Raw genomic sequence first — 24,234 nt, 5'->3', positions numbered from 1 at the left:
AGTGTCTTTGGTAGCTTTGCATTGTAGATGTTTCTGGATGTTAAATAACTTGCATTCCGTAGGTAGTGATTTGTTTTTTTTGTCAGCCACTTGCATCATCAAAAGGCTGTATTTATTATTTATTTATTAAAATTTATTATATTAATAGTATTTTTAGGGCCCGAGCACTGCAGTGCGAGGACCCTATTGGAATTGCTCCGTTTATTGTATTGTATTGTATTTTAATTTATTTATTAAAATGATAATATTTATAATATTATATCTTATCTATTTATATATCTATCTATCTACCTTATGTGCCCTCTAGAAGCTTGCATTCTGCAAGTGATCCTAGCAGTTGAGTCCTTAGCCATCTTTAAGAATCAGCTTAAAACCCATCTCTTCCAACTTTATTTGAGCCTCCAACTTTAGCACTCATTATTATAATTATATTCTTAAAAAAAAAAACCTAAATATAACTTGCTTTCTAATCTTTTTGTATTTTATGTTTCTTTTGATTTATGTTACAATTGACAAAAGCACAAAAAGACCTCTAACACTTGCTGTATTCTTTTTCTATTCTGTTTTCTTTGTATTTATTATATTATTTAAAAAGCCCTTGCTATGTGTACTGCGTTAAGCTAACTGAGACTTATTCTAGATAGATAGATAGATAGATAGATTGATAGAGTGTAAAGGTTCACAAAATTCACGGTTCGGTTCGATACGATACACTGATGTCACGGTTCGGTTCGGTACGAACCGTCTCAACTTTTCAGAATGCTGCAAGTGCACCGCGGGTCATGTGACAAGAACTAACCAATCAGCTTCATCCTTTCCGTAACAATGTCGAAAGCTCAGCCAAGATGAAGGAACAGCTGGTCATAGTTGTATATGGATTGCAATTTTGAAATAAATTTAGTAGCAGAGCTAGCCTACTGCAAGCGATTTTTAGAGCGCGTACCGTGCATGAACTGAGTAGCCTAACATAAACATATAAGTTGGTGTTTTTTTCTTCTTCGGTGGTGTCAGGGGCATTGCCTGTTACGTCGTTTGGGTTATTGGGCTACCTTATTGAACGCATATCATTATATTTCACTTTTTCTTTTTTTTTCAAATATAATTAATTAGTTCAACGAACCGTTTGGTACATAATGCGTACCGCGTACCGAACCGAAAGCCTCGTACCGAACGGTTCAATACGAATACGCGTATCGTTACAGCCCTAATAGACAGATAATATTACATCTACTCTAATGTAAAGTTGGCCATTGCTTGGTTCTGTCTATCTTTGACTAATCAAGCTTCTATCATCTTGGGCAGTGTTTTTCCATCAAACTGTCAAGTCAAATCAAGTCTGCTTTATAGTCAATTCATCCACATATACAGTACATACATACAGAGAATTGAAATTGTGTTACTCTCAGACCCCCGGTGCATACAGATAACACTTATAGTAGTGCTTAATACAAGAGAATATATAATAGACCTATACAATAAGGGAATGTAATAAAGACATAATAAAATTAAAAATAAAGTTAAATAAAGCAGCACAAGGCACATGGCAGATAGAGTGCAAACCAGTGAAGTGAACAAAGATTTTTAGTGCAAAAACAATATCACTGGCTAGTGTTGTCACGGTACCAAAATTTCAGTATTTGGTATCGATACCAGTGAAAATCCACGAGTTCCCGGTACCAGTTTCGGTACCAAAGCAAAACACAAAAATATGCCAATTAAAAAAAAACATAATTAATTTTTATCACTAAAAATAAAACCAAAGCCATTCTTCATACTTATTTACAATTGTGTAAGTTTTTCCACAAGTAATATAATTATGAAAAACAATAAACAAGTTTCACCCACATTTAATTTGTCTTTTAATTAATTAAATTTAAACACATTTTATTTTTTGGTAAATAAAGGAGATTTGCAACTAAAATTTAAACATGGAAGAAATATTGTGTGATTTATCTCTTAAAAAAAAGAAAATTAGTACTCAACAGTAGTAGCAATATCACATACATTCTAAATAGTAATATTTCTAGCATAATGCATTTATGTAAAAATTTACTTTTATTTTGACGGGTTGACGTGAATGCCTTTTAAATTTAAACTGGTTTTACTCAAATGAAACCTGTAAAATGCTTGTGAAGGGACTCAGAACAGTTCTGGTGATGTTGTTTATGTATTTAAGTCCTCAGTACGACTATGTAGTAAACAAACCCGAACGTCTCTGCCATTCATTCATTCACAGAGACGCGCAGAAGATTTTTTGAACTTTAACTTAAGAACTTTTGCGGCTTAACATTTACAGATACTGGTCGATATGGAGATTTGATTTTATTAATTTATGCTAACTTTGACAAATTCCTTGAATGTCCCATATTAAAATGTAAGTTTCATTCTCATGACTGGATTTTGAGATTCCGTCCTCGTTTTCTGCTTTGCGGAAATCATAGCGCTGTATGCGCCAAGAAACCTGGTACCGTTACATTTTCTTTTTTCAGTACCGACTTGGTACCGAAGTACCGGGTCTTTCAAAACTATTACTGGCAAAAATTATAAGATCTCATTTGTGACCTACATAAACCTCACACTGCAGATTTTCAGTTATAAAATATTAAAATGGCCAAGTTTTAAAGTGTACCAAATGTCTCTTGCCTTAAATGGCTGTGGCTTTCAACTGTATGGTTGCTGAGCTGATATTTTAGTAATCGGCTGCTTCTTATGTTGCATGTTTCCTGTGAGTGCATTGACTGTTCTGGCCTACCATCAGATTATCACCGTGATAAGATGAACTTAATATTGTGACAAAACACTAGCCAGTGCTTTCACTCTCCTTTACTTGATCATCTTGTGATAGCTGTCACTAGATTTCTTTCTTTCTTTCTTTCTTTCTTTCTTTCACTCACTCCCTCACCCTCTGTCTGCCATTCAATACATCAGTACAGGATAAAGAATAGATTTATATTTTTCAAAGCCTCAGCTGTGTTCCCACACTTCCTTTTTTATTCACAAAAGCTTCACTCAGCAGGCACTGAACCTCACACACCTCTAATGAGAAAACCACAACGCAGCCTCTCAAACACATGCTTCTAAAGAGCTAATTGAACCTTACACTTTTGGGATACAGCTTTGAATGTCAGCACTGGAATACACAGAATTTCTCATTTTCTTCCCCCTTAATGTTGCACATCAGCCATAGTCTCCTTCGGATCCCAGTATATTCCCTCTCTGCCTTATTCTTGATGATGATGAATAGTTATTGTACTGGTAAATTGACATAATTAACCAGTACAATAATGGTGTGGTACAACTCTGCTCGGTATGGCTCAGTACACTACAGCATGGCCCGACTCGGCTCGGTTTGCGTTTCCACAGCAGTTGAGTACCATTTTAGAGTGGGCGGGATTATGCACATGACGTTATTGTTGCGCTGCCTTTCCTGCCACGACTCGTGACTCGATTTCCGTTCCCTGTCGCCCCCTCAAGCTCTCGCTGGATCCGATCCTCGGCTATCAATGAGAGGAACATATGTAATTCCTCAACAGACAACGAAACAGACATTTTTGATTTGTTAAAAAATCTGCACTCATTCAAAACAGTTGCGTTTGCTCCTTTGCTGGCTCTGCTGGTTTAAATCTAGAGGTTATTTTGTGTTTGTGTCGCAAGTTCAGTGACTCAGGTAGTGACGATTACCTCCGGCCAATCCGTGATCAGCAGAGTTTACACGTTTTGGTAACGTTATGGGTCACTTGGAACCTCAACCGAGGTGGTACAAAAAAAAGTACCAGGTACTGTACCCAGTGGAAAACCCCCCAAAAGTAAAGCGTGCCGATCCGCACTGTGTTGTACCATGCCATGGAAAAGCACCATTAAAATGTGTTGTGTTATTGGAGGGTAAATGAAGCATGCTCAGGTGACAAAAAAAAAAAAAAAAAAAACACTGACTACTGCATCAACTATCTTCACCTTCAGCTCATTGATATGGGCAGGAAATTACATTTCATGATAGAAGTGTTCCCATTCTGCTCCTGATTGCAGATTTTTTGGATGGTTAATATATGTTATATAACATTAGGGTTAGTGGCGTAAAATGCCCTTTCAGTCCGATCTAGGTGCTCGGACCAAGAATTCAAACGAGGGGGGCGCTGTGTGATTATTTAGATCACTATGAGCAATACAGGTGCATCTCAATAAATTAGAATGTCGTGGAAAAGTTCATTTATTTCAGTAATTCAACTCAAATTGTGAAACTCATGTACTAAATAAATTCATTGCACGCTGTCTGTTGTTTAAGTCTTTGGTTCTTTTAATGAAGATGATTTTGGCTCTCATTTAACAAAAACCCACAAATTTACTATCTCAGAAAATTAGAATATTTCATAAGACAAATAAAACTATTTTTTAGTAAATTGTTGGCCTTCTGGAAAGTATTTTCATTTACTGTACATGTACTCAATACTTGGTAGGAGCTCTTTTTGCTTTAATTACACAAATCGGCGTGGCATGGAGGTGATCAGTTTGTGGCACTGCTGAGGTGTGTGTGTTACGTATATGGAGCAGAAGCAAAATCGGACTTTGGTCCACTGGGCAACAGTCCAGTTCTTGTTCTCCTTAGCCCAGGTAAGACGTCTCTAACGTTGTCTGTGGTTCAGCAAATTCCGTGAATGGTGGCTCTTGATGCCTTGACCCCAGCCTCAGTCCATTCCTTGTGAAGTTCACTCAAATTCTTGAATCGATTTTGCTTGACATAGTGACACCATAGTGACACCAGTCAACCCTTTAACTTCAGTAAGGAGGTTTATTGTTTAGGTAACATCATTCAAGCTGGGTCTTTACAATAAATTGCTAACTAATTTGTGTGGTGGCGGTGGCTTGAATGGCTGTTGAATGGTGATTTGATGCTACGTTGACACCTAGTTGGTGAGATGCAATGCTATTAAGCATTGTGAAGATAAATGATGCTAAAAATCCTTCATTGTCTGTAGATATGATTTGTTTTGTGCCATTTTAGCTGATGTCCCCAGGTGGGAACAGACATAGAAAATCACATCCCTTTGTTTGGTTAAGGCTCATTGAGAAGTATCTTATTACCATGATGACACATGGTAAATCATTAGATGTTTTTTGAGTCATGCAAAATGCAGATAAATATCACACTACTCATTTATATTTCACCTCAGAGGAAAGACAGCAAACCAGTGGAGGTGAGTTTTCCAGATCAGCCCAGTGTATTTATAGACTGTCCTGGGGCATTCCCACATACACTGAAATAAAACAGGTCAATTATATGATGAGCGATTCCAGTTCCTTTCACTTGCTAGATGGCAGGGAAAGAAACCTATTTTTGTTTTGTTTTATAATTTAAAGGGAAACAAAAGTATATTTGCTGTCAGCTATGTTGTTTAGTCTCAAATGGATGGGGTTTCCTAGCAATAGGAATACCTCAGGGCGTAAATCCTTCATAGTTTATTGTCAATCCTGAAGGGTGAGTAATGGCAGCGACCCAAAGAAAATGGATATAGAGGTATAGGAGATTAGATCATCCAAGACACCGGATAATGCTGCACCATGGAGTGATTTTATTGGCGGCGGCGTATGTTTACTTTGTTGGAATAATCTCCACAAGTTCAGGCTGGAATAATATAGGAAGAGGTCTGTAGATTGTTGGATTCTTAATGTCCTCTTTGTTAAAATTTCAAAGTGCAGGTGGAAATATGAACAGGATATGCAACATCTCATAGGCATGCACTTATTTATGTGCATATTTAAAGATCATGACTTTGAATTACTCTGCAATAGTTAAAAGAGTTCATTTGCTAGGAGTCATTTGCTCATACGGTCTTTGTTCAAACTGATCAAAAGTTTCATGAGGTTGCTCACCAGTGTGTTAAAAGTACAAGATAAAACATGTTTGAACAGTGCTACATTCCTAGTTATATTCCAAATAAATGACATGTTCTCTGGCCCCCAGATTTGGTGATGGAATTAAGAGGAAAGAATAGGGACCAAATGTAATCCTACTTTGCGAATCAGTGGCACAGTCATTTGCTCATACGCTCTTTGTTCACACTGATCAAAAGTTTAATTAGGTTGCACACCAGCATGTTATAAGTACAAGATCCTTCGGATCAGACATTAAACCGAGGTCCTGTCGCTCTGTGGTCATTAAAAATCCCAGGTGTGACCTGGCTAAATTCGCCCACTGGCCTCTGACCATCATGACCTCCTAACAATCCCCATATCTGCTGATTGGCTTCATCACTCTGTCTCCTCTCCACCAATAAGCTGGTGTGTGGTAGTGTTCTGGCACAATATGGCTTCTGTCGCACCATCTAGGTGGATGCTACACACTGGTGGTGGATGAGAAGATACCCCCTGACAATGTAAATCGCTTTGAGTGCCTAGAAAAGGAATTAAGGAATTAAAAAAAGGAATTAATTCATTACTTAAGATAAAACATGTTTAAATAGTGCTACATTCCTAGTTATATTCCAAATAAATGACATGCTTGCTGGCCCCTAAGAGCTGTTGATGGATTTAAGAGGAAAGAGTAGGGACACACTGTAATCCTACTTTACGAATCACTGGCACAGTCAACTCTTTTGTCATATACCAGATGAATTTGAGTATAATAGTATCTTTATTTATTGCCACATGACCAGAACTAGTGGAATTAGTTTCCACAAATTTTAAATGACATCAACAGTAGGTAGGGATAGAGATTGGTACCGAAACCCAATATTAAAATGGCCCCGGGGCTAAATTATGAAAGACCGTAGTATCAGTAAGATCTGACGGTATCGGTTCTGCCTTCGGTACTGGAGGGGAAAAAAATAATGTACTTTTGCTTAATAATGTTATCGTGCACATTTTATCTTACCAAACATTTCTAATGTGCGATCATATTAAGACGTTTGTCTGTGAAATCTGCGAGATCTCTCATGCGCGCCGCAGAGGCTGTCTGTCAGTCACACACACACACACACACACACACACACACACGCACACACAACAACAATAACGAGCGCGGCGCACACACATGCATAAGGGGCTGTTCATATATTATGCGCGCTCAAGTTCGATATTTCAAATGTAGGCGCGCGGTATGCGGAGCTCATAATGGAAGCGACGCGGTCACGACGCGCACGCGGTGAGAGAAATGCAACGGTCCGGTACTTCAACGGTATTCTTATCTGTACTTTGTGTTGTGTTACTTTGTGTTGTGTTAGGCAGTCGAAAACTTTGCATTTCTCTGTCTGAACATAATGCACTTTTGAAAGATGCTTTGACAGATTGCTTGTGTTTCCGCCCTAACATGAAAAAATTTGCACTTATGACCAGCGTTGTCTGCATCAACTCTAGTGAAGTATAACCACACTTTAGAACGTTTTGCTGTCTCCATGAAGATGCTGAAATTTCAGCAATGGATAAATGGATTTGCAGCACTAAAAACTGCTTGCAGTAGCACTTCTACTAAATTAATTAAAAAATCCACATACAGCTATCAGCTGTTCCTTCATCTTGGCTGAGCTTTCAACGCTGCTACGGAAAAGGTGAGGAAGTTACATGACCTGTTGTGCGCTTGCGGCATTCTGAAAAGTTGAGATGTTTTTAACCTGATGCGGTGCGGACGCGCCTGGAAAAAACGAGCTCGTCGAACCACGTGCGCGTCGCAACCGCATTGCTTCCATTATGAGCGCGCCTACATTTGAAATAACGAACTTGAGCGCACAAAAAAGACGCGATATGTGAACGGCCCCTTATGCTTGTATGTGCGCCGCGCTCGTTGTGTGTGTGTGTGTGTGTGACTGACAGACAGCCTCCGCGGCGGGCATGAGAGATCTCGCAGATCTCACAGACAAACGTCTTAATATGATCACACATTAGAAAAGTTTGGTGAGGTAAAATGTGCACGATAACATTATTAAGCAAAAATACATAGTACATTAATTGTTCCCCTCCAGTACCGAAAGCAGAACCAATACCTTCAGATCTTACTGATACTATGGTCTTTCATAATTTAGCCCCGGGGCCATTTTAATACCAGGTTTCAGTACCCATCCCTACCAGTATGTCCCTACACGATGTGCCGATTTATTGCGAAATTTCCGGTTGTGATATGTTATCAATACTATGGGACCAATTATCAGAATTTTTTTAAACATACAAAAGATCTAAGTTCATACCTATACTGTGGCTGTTTGCCACTTTAGCTTACCGGAGCTGCAGTACCTCCAGACTTCCTGTGGTGGTGCTTCCCAGATTGTAGATGGTCAGATGAATGGGGATTGTAATTCATAGCAAAGAAGAAATACAAGCATAATGGAAGACCAACAACAAATCAGAGATGCACCGTTGTCTTATGTTTATGGAGATGAGAACTAAAAAAATGTCCTGTAGGCATCAATCACGTTAACATTGCAGAGAGCATACTAAGTCCATGTAGCCTAACCTCTCCATTCAGATCACAGGTTTATGTCAACAAATCTGGATGTTCTCTCTCTGTAGGTATTACAAGTATGTGTTATGCAGTGTGGGCAGTGGGCACAGACCGGCAGAATCATAAATCTTCTCCTAAGGTATGGACAATGAAACAAAACCTTGTCAGAGCTGTTATGCAGTGCAGAGGTGTGCAGTGTGTGAGCTTGCCATGCATCTGCATTTAAAATAACAAACCTGTGCGTGCAAAAGACACGGATGGTAATGGCTATGTCATGTGGGGTGCTCTTTTTTTATTTATTTTTTTTGAGAGGAGAGGAAACGGTTGAGAAAATCCCTCAAGATAAATTTTGAAATGTACCAGCTTTATATATATATATATATATATATATATATATATATATATATATATATATATATATATATATATATAAAACTATATAAAGTTTGTAGGCAGGTAAATGTGTTTTTTTACACAAAAAGAAATGTGTAAGCTTTTATTAAGTCCAATAATAAAATATAAATTTACTTAACAAGTTCAATTTGATTTACAGAACCTTTTGTGCTCTTTTTTATATCAGTTTGGACTTGAATAAAGAGGGAAAACTTGCACTTAACCTTTTCACAGGCATATTGTTTTCATAGTTATATCGTGATGTATTGTTATAGGATTGTCTAGCAATACAGGTGCATCTCAATAAATTAGAATGTCATGGAAAAGTTCATTTATTTCAGTAATTCAGCTCAAATTGTAGATAAAATAAATTCAATGCACACAGACTGAAGTAGTTTAAGTCTTTGGTTCTTTTAATTGTGATGATTTTGGCTCACATTTAACAAAACTTTTAACTAAAAAAAATTCAACCAAAGACTTAAACTACTTCAGTCTGTGTGCGCTGAATTTGAGTTGAATTACTGAAATGAATAAACTTTTCCATGATATTCTAATTTATTGAGATGCACCTATATATCGATTAATGCAGAATTGCTGTATTCGTGATATTATTGTATCGTGAGCCATGTATTGTGATTCGTGTCGTATCATTAGGTAAAATTTAATTTAATTTAATTTAATTTAATTTAATTTAATTTAATTTAATTTAATTTAATTTAATCATGAGGTACCCTGCGATTCCCACCCCTAGCCACCAGGATGGTGCGTGCTTGCGGCTGTCGGCTGACTGCAAATGATCATAACTGATGGACAACTTTGCCCAGGAAAAGGCAACAAAGATAACATAGATAAAATAATGACAGAGACTTTTATTTTTTTGGTGGCTAATTGAGCAAAGTGGTTCCATTTATTTTGTTATTATTATTAGTATTAGTTCAAGAATAAAATAAAAATATCGGATTGATATCGGAATCGGCAAATAGCCAAAGCTGCAGCATCGGTATCAGTATCGGAAGTGAAAAAGTGGTATCGGGAGTCACACTGATATGGAGATAAATTGAGTGAATTGACTGAGTGCTGTGTCACTGTCTTCTATCAGTTATGTGAATGACTGTGGTATGCCACATGCTCTGTAATATGTTTTATATTAAATATTAAAATTTCAAATGAAAATACCAACATTTTATAAAGTATGCGTTCATATGTGTTAAGGGCTAGATTTTCGCTGGAGGAAACCGCATTGGTGTGATGAGCGTAGGGTTGCCACCTTCAGTTAATTGATAACTTTCCCATTCAGCCCTAAGTGTGCAAGGGCAGATGTGAGCTCTAGATGTTTTAAACTGCGCAGGTTTGTTTACCGCATGCTACGCTCCAGTGAAAGGGCTTTAACAGATCTCATTATAATTGCTATTAGTATTTTAAACAGTGCAGAATTCTTTTTGTTTATTAAATTATGTGTTGGCCTTTGTAAAATATGGGACAAATTGCATCACGTATTGAAGTATTTTCATATGAAATTAGGTGACTGACTATGAGGCGATCACGAATTTGTGTACGGTTAATGGAGCTAATCCCTATAGCCCGCTAAAAATGGCCTAGTGACGCCCATGCTTCCTAGATCCATTTCGGAGAACCAGGATAAGTATTTCAGTCGATCACTCAGGTATTAAGTGTCAACGAAATGAGGCACCGAAATCTGCGTTCTGATTCGTTTCGGTACATACCGGTTAAATAGGTACCTAACCCTATTGCTGAGGGACAGCCTGCAATGCACAAGTTGTGCCTCTGGCATAAAGTGAGCTGCATTTAGGCGATGACAAAACACTGCATAAAGTGGAAGTGATCAGCAAATGTTGAAAACATGTCTGCTAGTATGAGTTATAGGATGTGTACATGGGATAAGATTTCCTTCTTTACCTTGTATGTCACAGTTCCAGCAGTCTCAGGTATGATCTCATTCTTGAGAGTAAGATAGTGGAGTTCACTTGGCATGTTTGGGCTGTTTAAAGTGTGCCAGTATTCTCTTATTTTCTATTTATTTATATTTCTATTTCTATTCTCTTATTTTCTTATTATCTTCTTACTCTTCCCTTTCTTTTCATTTCTGGCATGTGAGGTTCCTTCCATGAGACTACATTAACTGTAATCAAACATGTCATGGTATCATACAGTCTCCACTGACTGCTGACAATGTAGCCTTGCTCGTGGTCATCATAAAATGATTTAGCTTTAACCCTCAAATGGTCCTCATTTCCTGTTTATTAACCTTGTCTTTGGGGTCAGTGTGAGCCATGTATTGTGATTCGTGTCGTATCATTAGGTAAAATTTAATTTAATTTAATTTAATTTAATTTAATCATGAGGTACCCTGCGATTCCCACCCCTAGCCACCAGGATGGTGCGTGCTTGCGGCTGTCGGCTGACTGCAAATGATCATAACTGATGGACAACTTTGCCCTGGAAAAGGCAACAAAGATAACATAGATAAAATAATGACAGAGACTTTTATGTTTTTACGTGGCTAATTGAGCAAAGTGGTTCCATTTATTTTGTTATTATTATTAGTATTAGTTCAAGAATAAAATAAAAATATCGGATTGATATCGGAATCGGCAAATAGCCAAAGCTGCAGCATCGGTCTCAGTATCGGAAGTGAAAAAGTGGTATCGGGAGTCACACTGATATGGAGATAAATTGAGTGAATTGACTGAGTGCTGTGTCACTGTCTTCTATCAGTTATGTGAATGACTGTGGTATGCCACATGCTCTGTAATATGTTTTATATTAAATATTCAAATGAAAAGTAAAATACCAACATGATCGTTTTATAAAGTATGCGTTCATATGTGTTAAGGGCTAGATTTTCGCTGGAGGAAACCGCATTGGTGTGATGAGCGTAGGGTTGCCACCTTCAGTTAATTGATAACTTTCCCATTCAGCCCTAAGTGTGCAAGGGCAGATGTGAGCTCTAGATGTTTTAAACTGCGCAGGTTTGTTTACCGCATGCTACGCTCCAGTGAAAGGGCTTTAACAGATCTCATTATAATTGCTATTAGTATTTTAAACAGTGCAGAATTCTTTTTGTTTATTAAATTATGTGTTGGCCTTTGTAAAATATGGGACAAATTGCATCACGTATTGAAGTATTTTCATATGAAATTAGGTGACTGACTATGAGGCGATCACGAATTTGTGTACGGTTTATGGAGCTAATCCCTATAGCCCGCTAAAAATGGCCTAGTGACGCCCATGCTTCCTAGATCCATTTCGGAGAACCAGGATAAGTATTTCAGTCGATCACTCAGGTATTAAGTGTCAACGAAATGAGGCACCGAAATCTGCGTTCTGATTCGTTTCGGTACATACCGGTTAAATAGGTACCTAACCCTATTGCTGAGGGACAGCCTGCAATGCACAAGTTGTGCCTCTGGCATAAAGTGAGCTGCATTTAGGCGATGACAAAACACTGCATAAAGTGGAAGTGATCAGCAAATGTTGAAAACCTGTCTGCTAGTATGAGTTATAGGATGTGTACATGGGATAAGATTTCCTTCTTTACCTTGTATGTCACAGTTCCAGCAGTCTCAGGTATGATCTCATTCTTGAGAGTAAGATAGTGGAGTTCACTTGGCATGTTTGGGCTGTTTAAAGTGTGCCAGTATTCTCTTATTTTCTATTTATTTATATTTCTATTTCTATTCTCTTATTTTCTTATTATCTTCTTACTCTTCCCTTTCTTTTCATTTCTGGCATGTGAGGTTCCTTCCATGAGACTACATTAACTGTAATCAAACATGTCATGGTATCATACAGTCTCCACTGACTGCTGACAATGTAGCCTTGCTCGTGGTCATCATAAAATGATTTAGCTTTAACCCTCAAATGGTCCTCATTTCCTGTTTATTAACCTTGTCTTTGGGGTCAGTGTGACCCCAAAATTGAAACAATAATTATAGAAAATACATACATTATCAATAATACAAATAATATATTATTTGTTTTTGTTTACTCCTCATCTATGCATCAATGCTGTGCTTTGGGAGATTTGAAGTACCACAAAAATCTGCAACTACACCATAAGCTTGCATGTGAAAAAATCACTTAAAGGGGGGGTGAAATGCTCGTTTTCACTGAATATCCTGTTAATCTTGAGTACCTATAGAGTAGTACTGCATCCTTCATAACTCCAAAAAGTCTTTAGTTTTATTATATTCATAAGAGAAAGATAGATAGTCTGTACCGATTTTTCACGGAAAAACGGCCGGCTGGAGGCGTGACGTGTGGGCGGAGCTAAAGAATCACGAGCAGGCTTTTGCGTTGAGAGCGTTTGGAAGCTGTGACATTACCGTGAGGGAAAAACCATCATCCCTAACAAACCATGGCTTACAGTCAGATTCAGCCATTTATTTATGATCCAGAATCAGATCTCGAGGCTGAAACTGAATGAGAGCAGCAGCAGCAACGACTCGCTCCGAGGGGGGCTCGAACCCGGGTCTCCGGCATGGGAGGGGACGCACTAACAAGGAGGCAGAGATATTTTAAGCAGTTTTACTCACCGCCTGCGGTTCCAACACACGATCGTGAACCTTTTTCATTGGGACTGCATCATCCTTAAGAAATAAACGATACGCAAATCCGTCGTCAAACTGGGCCTTGTTTGTAAAACAAGCATCTTCGAAATGCAGGGAACAAACACAAACACTTGCACAACTCCGTTGATGCTCTGTAAAAATAAACTCCATCCACTGGTCCCTTAATGCTGTTTTTTTTGGTAATCTGTGCAGGGTTGTCTTGCCCTGGCAACCAAAAACACACTTCTTTTGTGACTTTTTCGCGATGCTCTCACTCTGATCAGTGAATCGCTCTGATCAGTGAAATGTCTGTGCTCAGCCTCGCTATACGGGAGCGCGCGCTCTTCCGGCAGAAGTGCCCTCAGGACCCATATAAGGAAATTCCGCTCCATCTAACGTCACACAGAGCCATACTCGAAAAAAACTTTCCGAAACTTGAGACAAACCGGAAGGAGTATTTTGGGAACAAAAATACTCCTTCAAACGTACAACTTAATTTTTGAAACTTTGTCCATGTTTAGCATGGGAATCCAACTCTTTAACAGTGTAAAAAACTCAGTATGCATGAAATAGCATTTCACCCCCCCTTTAACTGTATCAACGAAACTAAAATCTCATTCAGCACCAGTGCTGCACAGTTAATTGAAATTAGATCGCAAAGGCGATAAATCGTGATTAGGCAGAAGCTGTGATTGTCATGCTCATCTTTCAGTGAAGCACGGTTCTGTGATCAGCAGTAAATCTCTATCCGAAAGCCAGAGGGCGCTCGCATGCATAAAACCCAAATATGCCTCACAAAAGAAATCCAGGAAATCCCTATAGCTGTTGCTGAATAAACAGAAGATTTACCTGCTTTCATTGATTCAACATGACTAATAAACACACAACTATGATAATATATGGTTTATAAGAGCTCGTCTTATTATAATTTGTATTATAATAATGTATATAATAATGCAATGCTAATCAACATAACCTTTATCTCTGCTTAGAATACTATGAAATATGTTGCGTGACTTATTCTGTGTAAAATACCATATCATCTCACAGAAGAATTTATTTCAAAAACTCATCTGATGTCACGAAATGAGTTTGGAGTAAAAAACACGCTATCTTTCACATGCTTTCAGATGAAGCAGCATTTACTACACGGAGCTGTAATTCACTGACAAGCTACGCAAACAGCTTTCATAATTGCAGAACGATATGTTCAAATTCATAATCATGCAATTAAATTGTCTGTGATTATGAACATGATTTTGCGTAGCTATTCAGTGAATTACTGCACAGTCTGAAAGCATGTGATGTAGATTTACTGCTGATTTCAGAACCGGCTTTACTGACAATATGCGCATGACAATCACATCAGATTTATCGTGCAGCCCTATTCAGCACTAATATTTTTTTCTCACTTTTCATCTAAACCTCACGTTTGCTTGTTTGGCACTCAACTCTGGGCTTGCTCTGCCTTAAAGCTTTTTTTTTTCCCTCTCTTCTCTTTTTTTTTAACCATCTGCTTTGAAATTAATGGACATGTTGGAGACTGGGCTAAATCTAGAGTGACATCTCCCCCTTTATGTCCTTCTTCTTTCTTTTTTAAAGGCATGCCAATGTGCTGCCGGCTCTGTCTGTCTAGTGACTGTGACTGCTCATTGCAGATAAATTCACATGCATCATCTCAAGGCAGAATCCCTTGGACTTTGACTTACCCGGCACGCATGTGCCCTCCTTATCATCGTGACATCAACACTTACTCACTTTACCAAACCTACCATGTTCCTCTCATCTCTTTTTTTGAGTTCATGTGTTTTGATACCATGTTGCATGTTTTCCGTTTTTGCATGCGGGGTGTCTATATTAAGTATGTCACTTTGATTGGATTTAACATGCACTGTGGTCTGTCGTCTCTGTTGTAGGATCACAACTAAAGGATTTTCACTTCAGTTTAACATTACGTCTCCTAAGGGCTTCGATTCATTAGCATTTCCTACCCTACCATCACAGCCTTTCACATTCTCTTTTAGTCTGGCTGCTTGTCCTAATTGAGCTTCAGTGTTAGAAGAGCAAAACACTCTCCTCTTGGGCTCCAGGCTCTCTGTCTGGGTCTGTATGTGTGGCTGCAGCTAAGATCCTCCTCACCAGCCCCTGGCTGGATCTGATGCCTTCTGATGAAACCACAAACACATCCGGTGTCAGAAGACAAAGCAAGACTATAATCCTCACTCTCTCCCCCTCCTCCTGCCTTCTTCAAGTGTGATCAGTGGTAGGGAGCTCCTTTTTGATCCTGCTAGCTCATGTTCCTCTCTTCCATATCCCCCGACAAGTTCTTTTCTCTCTCCTACACACATTTTCTTTCCAGCGTCAAGCACTTTCAGCTGGAGCATGTGGCTTTGCTCCAGACTATTTGGTTTTGCTTATTACTGAAGAATGTGCAAGATTCATAGGGAGTTAATTAAATGACACTGTGCTGTAATGAAAAGTAGTGGAGGAGAGACAAGGTTTTTGTTTTGACAGCTTTGTATGAGAGATTATTTGTTGTTGTCATGTAGAGAGAAGATAAACCTGAACTACTGAAGAGTGTCTAAGGGCAACCCGGCCTATTGTGAAGTCTTTCCCTCCGCTGCTGTTGTCCCCTGCTGTTAATTCCAGTGGCTGCTGCCAAAAATCTCTAAAACCAGATTCCAATGCATGTGTAAACAGGAAGTGATTCTTAAACAGGATATTGGGACCCTGTTTTTTGAGTGAGGGTAATATTTTTTTATATATTTTATATATTTATGTGTGTGTAATTAGTCATCAGTTTGTAGATTAAATGTAAATGGTGTCCACTTAATAAGCCAGAATGATTCAATACTGAAGAGAACGTCCAAGAAGCTACAAAGTTGAGCTGCCCACACACGTGCTTAAATTCATGCTAAAATTCGTGTTTTCAGGATATGGACAGACCGTTCTAGAGTCGAGAGTTTGCACTGAAATATTCATTGGTATCTCTTTGAATAAGGATAATCCTTTCTCTAGGCTTCTTTGCTTATATAATTTTTTGCAGTGTTTTAAATGCACTTAGGTGGATTTAAAATATTATGTGCTGTTTAATCCCTGCCTAAAACAGAATCTAAGATTCATTCTCAATAGAGTTGAAGAAATAGGTCACCCAAAATGTTTAGAAGATATTTAGAAGAATGTCAGATTTTTCTTTTTTTGAGGCAACATCTTGCACAGTGCATCTTTGATGCATCATATTTGAATACATTAAGATGAAACGTAACTTGGTTTAGAACAACAGAAGTTTTATTTTTGGGTGAACAGTTTCTGTAAGATTAAAATAAAATATTTACTCTCATCCAAAATTAATTGGTATGTTTTTCACATATGTGGCTCTTATTTTGCTTTTGTCTTACCTAGAAACAGGCTGTTTGTCAGGTTGTATAGATGTTGTCTCTGATGATTGAGTGATGACTTCACAATATGATGACCATATTGTGAAGATTATTATTTAAAGGATGACAGGCACAGATGCCATGGAATGAACCGAGTGATTAAGAGGCCATTTTCTTTGTTAATGATATTAGTTAGCTCTGAGATAATGGCAACTTAGTGCTGAGAGCCAGCAGCTGCTTCCAGAACCAGACATGAGCGGTGTCAAACATTCCTAACTATGCTGCTTTTATTTTTTTTAAAAGTAAATAAAATAAAAATAAATAATAACAATTATGCTTGCAATAAATTTATTGTTAGAAATGCAATAAAAAGTTTGCTATGCAGGTTTTAGTGTGTCACATTTAAAGGAACACTCCACTTTTTATGAAAATAGGCTCATTTTCCAACTCCCCTAGAGTTAAACAGTTGAATTTGACCATTTTTAAATCCATTTAGTTGATCTCCAGGTCTGGCGGTAGTATTTTTAGCTTGGCTTAGCATAGATCATTGGTAAAATGGGTGCAGCAGGCACAGTGATTACGCACAGGTTGCAGCAATAGCAGAGTTGCTGGGGACTATTGTCAGGCACCATGTGATATCTCTGCGACTGCTGCGCCCATGGTACGGCAGCAAAGTTCTTTGATTATTACACCCAAATGAGAATATAGAAAATTGCAACTTTTCGTTTTCCGTCGGTCTTAGTACACGATGTTAACTACAGGAGCGTCAAGTTTTAAACAGGAAAAATATCCAAACTCTTTGGTCATTTTTGAGCAAGATTCTAATGTTCTAATCAGATTCAATGATCTATGCTAAGCTAAACTAGAATTGCTACCGCCAGACCCGGAGAAAACGAAGGTCTTACAGGTTTGGAACGACATGAGGCTGAGTAATTAATGGCATAATTTTCATTTTGGGGTGAACTAACCCTTTAACAACACAGAGGTTTTACTGTTTGTGGGCGGGCAAGTTGGCATTGTAGAACATGGGCAGACATTATGCAAATGTATTACTTCATTATGTAGATCCGTAACCGAATAAGATAAAAATTCCTGACAACTTGTTTAGGTGATTGCATGACGATTTATTTATTATATTTTTTGATAGACAAAAACTTTATTTTTCTTTCACTGTCGGCTTCACAACTTTGCATATTGTTTATGTTCACATACAGCTACATGACACATGTACATACAGCTGCATAAAAGGAAATATTCGAAAAGGCATAGTAGGGGCACTTTAATGGCCCGCCTGGAAACAACACAAAGCCATCTGATCGAAGCAGAAAGCTGTCGCGTTTACATTGGTGACATTGAGCATTCATCTAGATCAACTAAATGCTGGATTATCAAAAGTATGCGAGGTTCACAGATAAGACATCCAAAAGTTGTGAGACATTCAGGAATAAAAGACTTATTGTTTGCACACTGATCAATTATTATGGGGACATTTCCACGCCCCTAAACATGATGCAGCACGTGCCGGAATTGGCAGTAGAAAAGCAACTTGCTAGATTTTAGACAAAGCATTAATCTTGTAAATCTAGAATAAGAACTGATTGTTGTCTGTTGCTGTCATCACAGATAACCCATATTTTTAGCTACCATCAGCCTGACACGCCAACTCAAACCATTTCATGGTTGCAGAAAGATTTTGCAGCTGTAATTGGCTTTGCTGTTTCTAAAGAAGCTTCTGTCGCTGATGGCACAGATGCGGTGGAGTGATGCTTTCTAGTTATGCGTGCCCTTCGGTTATGCATTTTCAAGGCACAGCAAGCAAGTACAAGAAAATGTGTTCAGAACACTTGCTCCATCAAAAATGTTTGCCCGTGCTACTTTGTATGATTATTTCAAATGAGTGTGCCCAATGCTAATGTCACATTGCAGTTGTATAAAGAGAAATATCTATTCTCCGAGTAAACAACACAAGAAACTGAGCCTAGCTTCTTGGGATGTGTCCAAGATGTCTTTTGAAAGAAGAATGAGAATGTACAGCGCAGCCTAAATCACAGATATGAGGAACCACTGTCGAAAGAGAGAAATGGCCTGCAGAAAATGGATGCGGCACCCAGCTCCCCGCCCTTGCAGCATAAATAACCTCAACATTGATCGGCTGTAGTCTGTGATTCTCTGCAGCCCTTCACTCCACATTCATCAGCCCTGCGTCTGATGTGTTTGCTGGTTACTTAATCCACCGATTACTCAGTTGGCCTTTGCCCAGTGTCTACAGCTCTACTTCTGTGTGATTTACTGGGTGCCCAGAATAGAGCATGGTATGGTCCTAATTTGTCATAAATCTAAAGTTAATCAAGAGTGGAAACGTTGAAGTCAAACAGGGTTTATGCAGCACTGTCTACTTCCTAAGCAGGACATTGCTCCCCTCTCCAATTTAGGGGTCAAATTAAACTTATGTAAGATGTCGTTCATGCTCCGAAAGATCAAAAGTGCTGAATATGGATTAAAAAATAAAAAAAGAGACTGATATCCTATGGCGAGACAGTTTTATCCTAGTTTCAAGTCTCTGAGGATGATCAGTGAATTTTCTACATGATAAGATCTGAACAGATTTGAACAAACTTCTCTGGCAGCAAAATGTGTAGCCTGGCAACAGCATGAGTATATAAGAAAACAAACAGAAACAGGAGTAAAACACTCTCTCTGGTGCTTAAGCATGCATTTTTTATAAATGCCTGAGAGACTGAAAAGAAAAGGGATTTATGATGCTGGAATTTCGGAAGGAGGCTTAACAGAAATAGGAAATCAGGTCAGACGGTGATAATAAAAGATTGTGACTTCCTTTGTTTTCGTGTCCCATTTTACAACAGATCAGACCGTCAGGCATCCATTAATTCTCTTGACTCAGTTGAAGGGAGTCTGGATGGATGAGTCCAGATAGTACTCTGGGGCACTGAAGAACTCCGTTGTCTTCACACAGTACTGAACCAGAGCCCTGTCAGTGGACATGTTGACACATGGTTCCTTTTATCTTGCCTGGTCTGGCTATTTATTTTGGAAACTTCTTCTGAATGCTTCTGAATGTAAAGGCGAATGTAAAATGTAAATATATATTTGTATAAAAGTAATCCATGCAGAACACAATTTTGAAAGCAGTCTTCTTGTGTTTTGAAGACAACTCTGCAGTTGTCTGCATTCTTTTTTGGTTTCACACAGCGGATGGGGTTCCTGTGAGGTACACCTGCGTTTGATTTGATCACGATTTAGAGGGGTTTCTGTGATAAATTGAGCCTTTTGGATAATCCTATCAGATTATCATTTGCATTCCAGCATACATTATTCATTTAGTGTCTGCCTCTCCAATTAGTCGAAAGTCAGGTTTTTTCTCCGGAGAGGTTTTAACATCTGTGCGACCCTGGAAATCCTGCAGGAGATTTGAGCTAATCAGCCACAGCCTCATCAGCTCTTCAGAGGTGTGTTTGCCTGTGTGTTTAGTCTTTTTGCTTTTCATTCCCTCACTCTTTCTTGCTTTGTCTTGATCTGTCCTGGGCACCATGCTCCAGTGGGAGCTTCCCCTCTGTGAGCGAGACAAAGGATCAGAGCGCTTGACAAAATGCCACTGCCGTGCCTGTCAATGAGGACGGTGCCCCCTCACGTCCCCCCATCAGCTTAGGATCAACCCTTTGCCAGTTTCCTTTTAAAGATATTTTTGCTGCCCTTGCCACCTAGATTTCTCCATCTTAATAGGTGATCAGTGCCATCTGTTGAAAACCATTCAGCCATTTATGTGGTTTATTGTATTGGCTGTTGTTTTATGCCTTTTTCTCCATGGATCTCCAAAGATATATAACGATTAATGCCATAGATACAGCAGATTCTCTGACGGCTGTCTGACTACATCTTGCCACAGTCTAGACTCTAGGCTTCACCCGCTGTCTTGCTGTCTGCTTCTGTGTCTGCCTTCTTCCTGACTGACTGACTGTCTTTTTGAGTCGCTGCTTCAAGGTTTTAAGAGCTCGACTGCTTGACAGATTGTTTGACTCTTTGACTTCTTCACTCTTGTTTTTGAAGCGAATCATTGGCGGGATTGATCTGTGCTCCTCATGCCCCCATATGGGGAGTGATACTCCCCTGCCCTGGTCTCACTTTCTTTTATCTGCTTCTCAGACACAATAATTTCCCCCGAGGACTACATTGCTGCCTTTAAACTTGTTTTTCTTTTTTCCATCTTAATTTATTTGATGCTCATCTTTACCTGCTTAATTTTTGTTGATTTAGTTTATTAGTGGATGCTTTCACAGTTTGGATAACACACCTTGCAAGGGTGGTGTACATGACGCAGAGAGAATAATTATTTATTCCCTGTATGAACCCGTTCCTGAGGGATGAGAGTGTTAGGGAATGACAGCTCTTTGTAACATGTTTTTCCCTCTAGCTGTTTATCCAGGAGCTGTCTTTCCTCCTCCTATATGGTTTTCATTGAAAAAAGCAGAATTTGAGTGCTTGTGCTGAACGAGACAGGTGGTGCTCTGATCTTTCCATGTAGTCATCACTAGAATATTAATGCAAAGAGAGCAATAGAAACACAAACATAGCATGGGGTTGGGGTGTGAACTCTGAGCGTTAGATTTGCTCAAACCCCTGCTATGACCCAGCACATCTAAAAGCAATACCTTGGCGCTTCCCGTAAGCAATTGAAAGACTAAGGAAAGGCATGATTAGCATGAAGAAACAGTAGCCTATTCAGAAATAGCTAAACAGGGTGGAAAATTAAAATTTTAAAAGGCAGAGTGTGTTTTTAACGCTTAGAGAGAGAGAAATTACTGAAGCATCTCTTCTGGAGCAGACAGTGCTCTCTTAAAAGCAAGTAACTAAACACCAAAATGTCTAGTATAGAGTCATATTGAGGGACATTTTGAGGATCACCTGGGAATACAAAATGAGAACAATAAACCCGCATTTTAGTTGAGTATGTTATTATAGTGGTGCTTGCTAGGCACTTTTTCCCAGTGGTAATTTGTCAAAGTTTTTTTAAAGACATGGTTTCAAGTGTTTTCAAATTGTAAACATTTAATTTTATATGAATTAACTTTAGTTAATTTAGCTTGAACTAAAATGGCATCTGATTTTAATCTACAAAAAAGTGCAAATATATATATTATGTAATGCTGTATTAGATGCATTCTATACAATTATATATAGTTCTTTTGTATGATTATTGTGGTCTTTTTGTATTGTGATTCTTTTCGTCCCTTATCTTGCAGACCTTAGCCATACTTATCTTTTTGATAAATGAACTGGTATTTTCTTGTGCATCACACTTAGAGCACTCTTGTGTTTCCAGCATAATGCTTATCCTGACAGGCCTGAGGTTGTCTTACAGCTCTCATTAAGGGCCAGTTCTACAAATGGCTTCACAGCTGTGAGAATTTAATCCGGCTTGTGTTCTAAGGGTGGTTATCTCCATTCTACTGGCTTTAATATGACAAATAGGCGTCCATTGTCCCGCTTTGCATAAGAAACAGAGCTGCTAGTGGTGTTTTCACAATAGGGGTTGTGATTCCTGCTGAATAATGGTGACATTCTTGTAATATCTCCGGTTTATTGCCCTCATCTCTCCTGAATCATTACTAGTATAGAATGCACTATTCACCTAAAGTGTACTGTTGCAAACACAGCTACCAGTATTTGTGGAGTTTGTTTCCAGCGTCTCCATAGAAATGTGAACCCATGCACCAAATTGAATTATATCAGAGACATGAATTAAACATGAGACATGATGAATTGACATTTGGTGGGTGGAAATGAGCAATGGCAAAATTGTTATTGTTTTGCCTCTGTTAGTGTGATTTGAATAGGTTTCATTCAGCTCAAGTCAATTATATTAGACAAATTCTCATTACAAGGAATGTTTATGCATGAATTCTCTGAAACAAATGAGGAGCAGGAGCCAGCGTTGTGTCATACTGGCATAAGTTAATGATTGTGCAATGAAAGAAGGATCCAGTTTGCTTTAGAGACCCTAAGGACAGAAGGAATGGTGGGTTTGTAGGTTGGTAAGTGAACGGTGACTGGGGTAGATCATGCCAGAGGCGATCCATCAGACTCTCATTGGCTTATCTAAGCCAAGCCTGGGCCTGGGAATCCAAATCATAGTGTGTGATAACTGTTTGCTTAATCACTGGTACAGGAAGAAGGAAATGAGCTGACTGTCAATAGGCTCCCGGAAATTAAATAGGCTCCACATGCTGCAGAAAGTTCTCCATGTGAAGTGACAGTGTTTTAATTCTGTTAAATATGGAAACATTCCATAGGTTTGTAGTTATTTACCAAAAAGACTTTCCATTTGTTTTAATTCCTTTTTTTTTTTTTTTTTTTTTTTTTTTTGCAATCGGGTTGAAATTTTAATCTCAACTAAATGGTCTGACATTCTTTATTTGTCTCTTTCTTTTCCAGTTTCTGTGTCTGAAGAACATCCGAACATTCCTGAAGGTGTGCCATGATAAGTTTGGCCTGAGGAACAGCGAGCTGTTTGATCCATTCGATCTCTTTGACGTGCGGGACTTTGGGAAGGTGAGAAACGATGGTTTTGTAGCGCACGCAGGTTACCTGAGACCATTAACCATTTTACACCATCATGTTGAAGTCTCCGCAGCTGAATAACATTAATGTTTGTGCACTTTTTATAGGAGATTAACCCATTACTGGGGCTATTGTGCATAAGCTTTGTTCCCTCTCACACGCAATCCATTAATGTTGGGGATAATTTAAAAGTGTGTGCAGTGCTTAATCATGTTGGAATATTCACATGCACATTTGATCACACACCTCGGGATCACAAGCATATCTGTGTGTGCCAGTGCATATCTGTGGCGTTACCCATATGGCTTGTATGTGTGTTTATGCATTTTTCCAAGGATTTTCAACAGTACTCATTTTAGTGTGACTGATGATCAGCTTTTAAAGTGATTTAAGGGAGAATTGTCTGGGAAAGACCTCGTAACTATACACCGTACCATCTAGCCCAGGGTTTTCAAACGTTGGTGCCTGGGATCCACAAATAAAATACTCCTCTTTCAGATCACAAAAATAAATCATATTCCTGCTCGATGTCAGACTGTCCCAACATTTTACACATCCTTAAAATGCATCTTGTACATTTCTGACTGTCAAATACTCTGTCAGAGCTTTCTCTAGTGCGTAAGCACCCTTTATGCTGACTTTGCTATGATGATCATCCAAATATTGGAGAAAAATGTGGTGTCCTTAAGAACAGCTGAACCCTGATCTTTATATCACTATGGCAGTTTAGTCAATGCACTGACCTCTATGCTAGAAGCTCATTGTTAATTCTGTTTCTTAGTGCTAATTCAGCTCAATGTCTAACGTTTATATTGGATATGAGTTCTTCCTCAGTATCAGTGTAGTTTTAATAGCTATATTGGTAATAAAAGTGCTGTAAAGGTTAGTA

The 24,234-nt window shown here is 38.6% G+C and overlaps 1 protein-coding gene across 10 annotated transcripts in view; it reads left to right on the top strand.

Annotated features, from left to right (window-relative positions):
* vav2 (vav 2 guanine nucleotide exchange factor) overlaps positions 1 to 24,234 on the top strand; it is a 157,858-nt gene that overhangs the window by 23,937 nt on the left and 109,687 nt on the right. For all 10 annotated transcript variants that reach the window (XM_026235033.1, XM_026235028.1, XM_026235026.1 and 7 more), the window contains exon 2: positions 23,220 to 23,336. In XM_026235033.1, coding sequence (XP_026090818.1) covers positions 23,220 to 23,336 — 117 coding nt within the window. The remainder of the gene's footprint in view (positions 1 to 23,219; positions 23,337 to 24,234) is intronic.

The sequence above is a fragment of the Carassius auratus genome, chromosome 46 (assembly GCF_003368295.1).
Source record: "Carassius auratus strain Wakin chromosome 46, ASM336829v1, whole genome shotgun sequence".
In the NCBI taxonomy this organism is placed as follows: domain Eukaryota; kingdom Metazoa; phylum Chordata; class Actinopteri; order Cypriniformes; family Cyprinidae; genus Carassius; species Carassius auratus.
The sequence above is the reverse complement of the archived record's forward strand: the minus strand, read 5'-3'. Positions and strand labels throughout refer to the sequence as shown.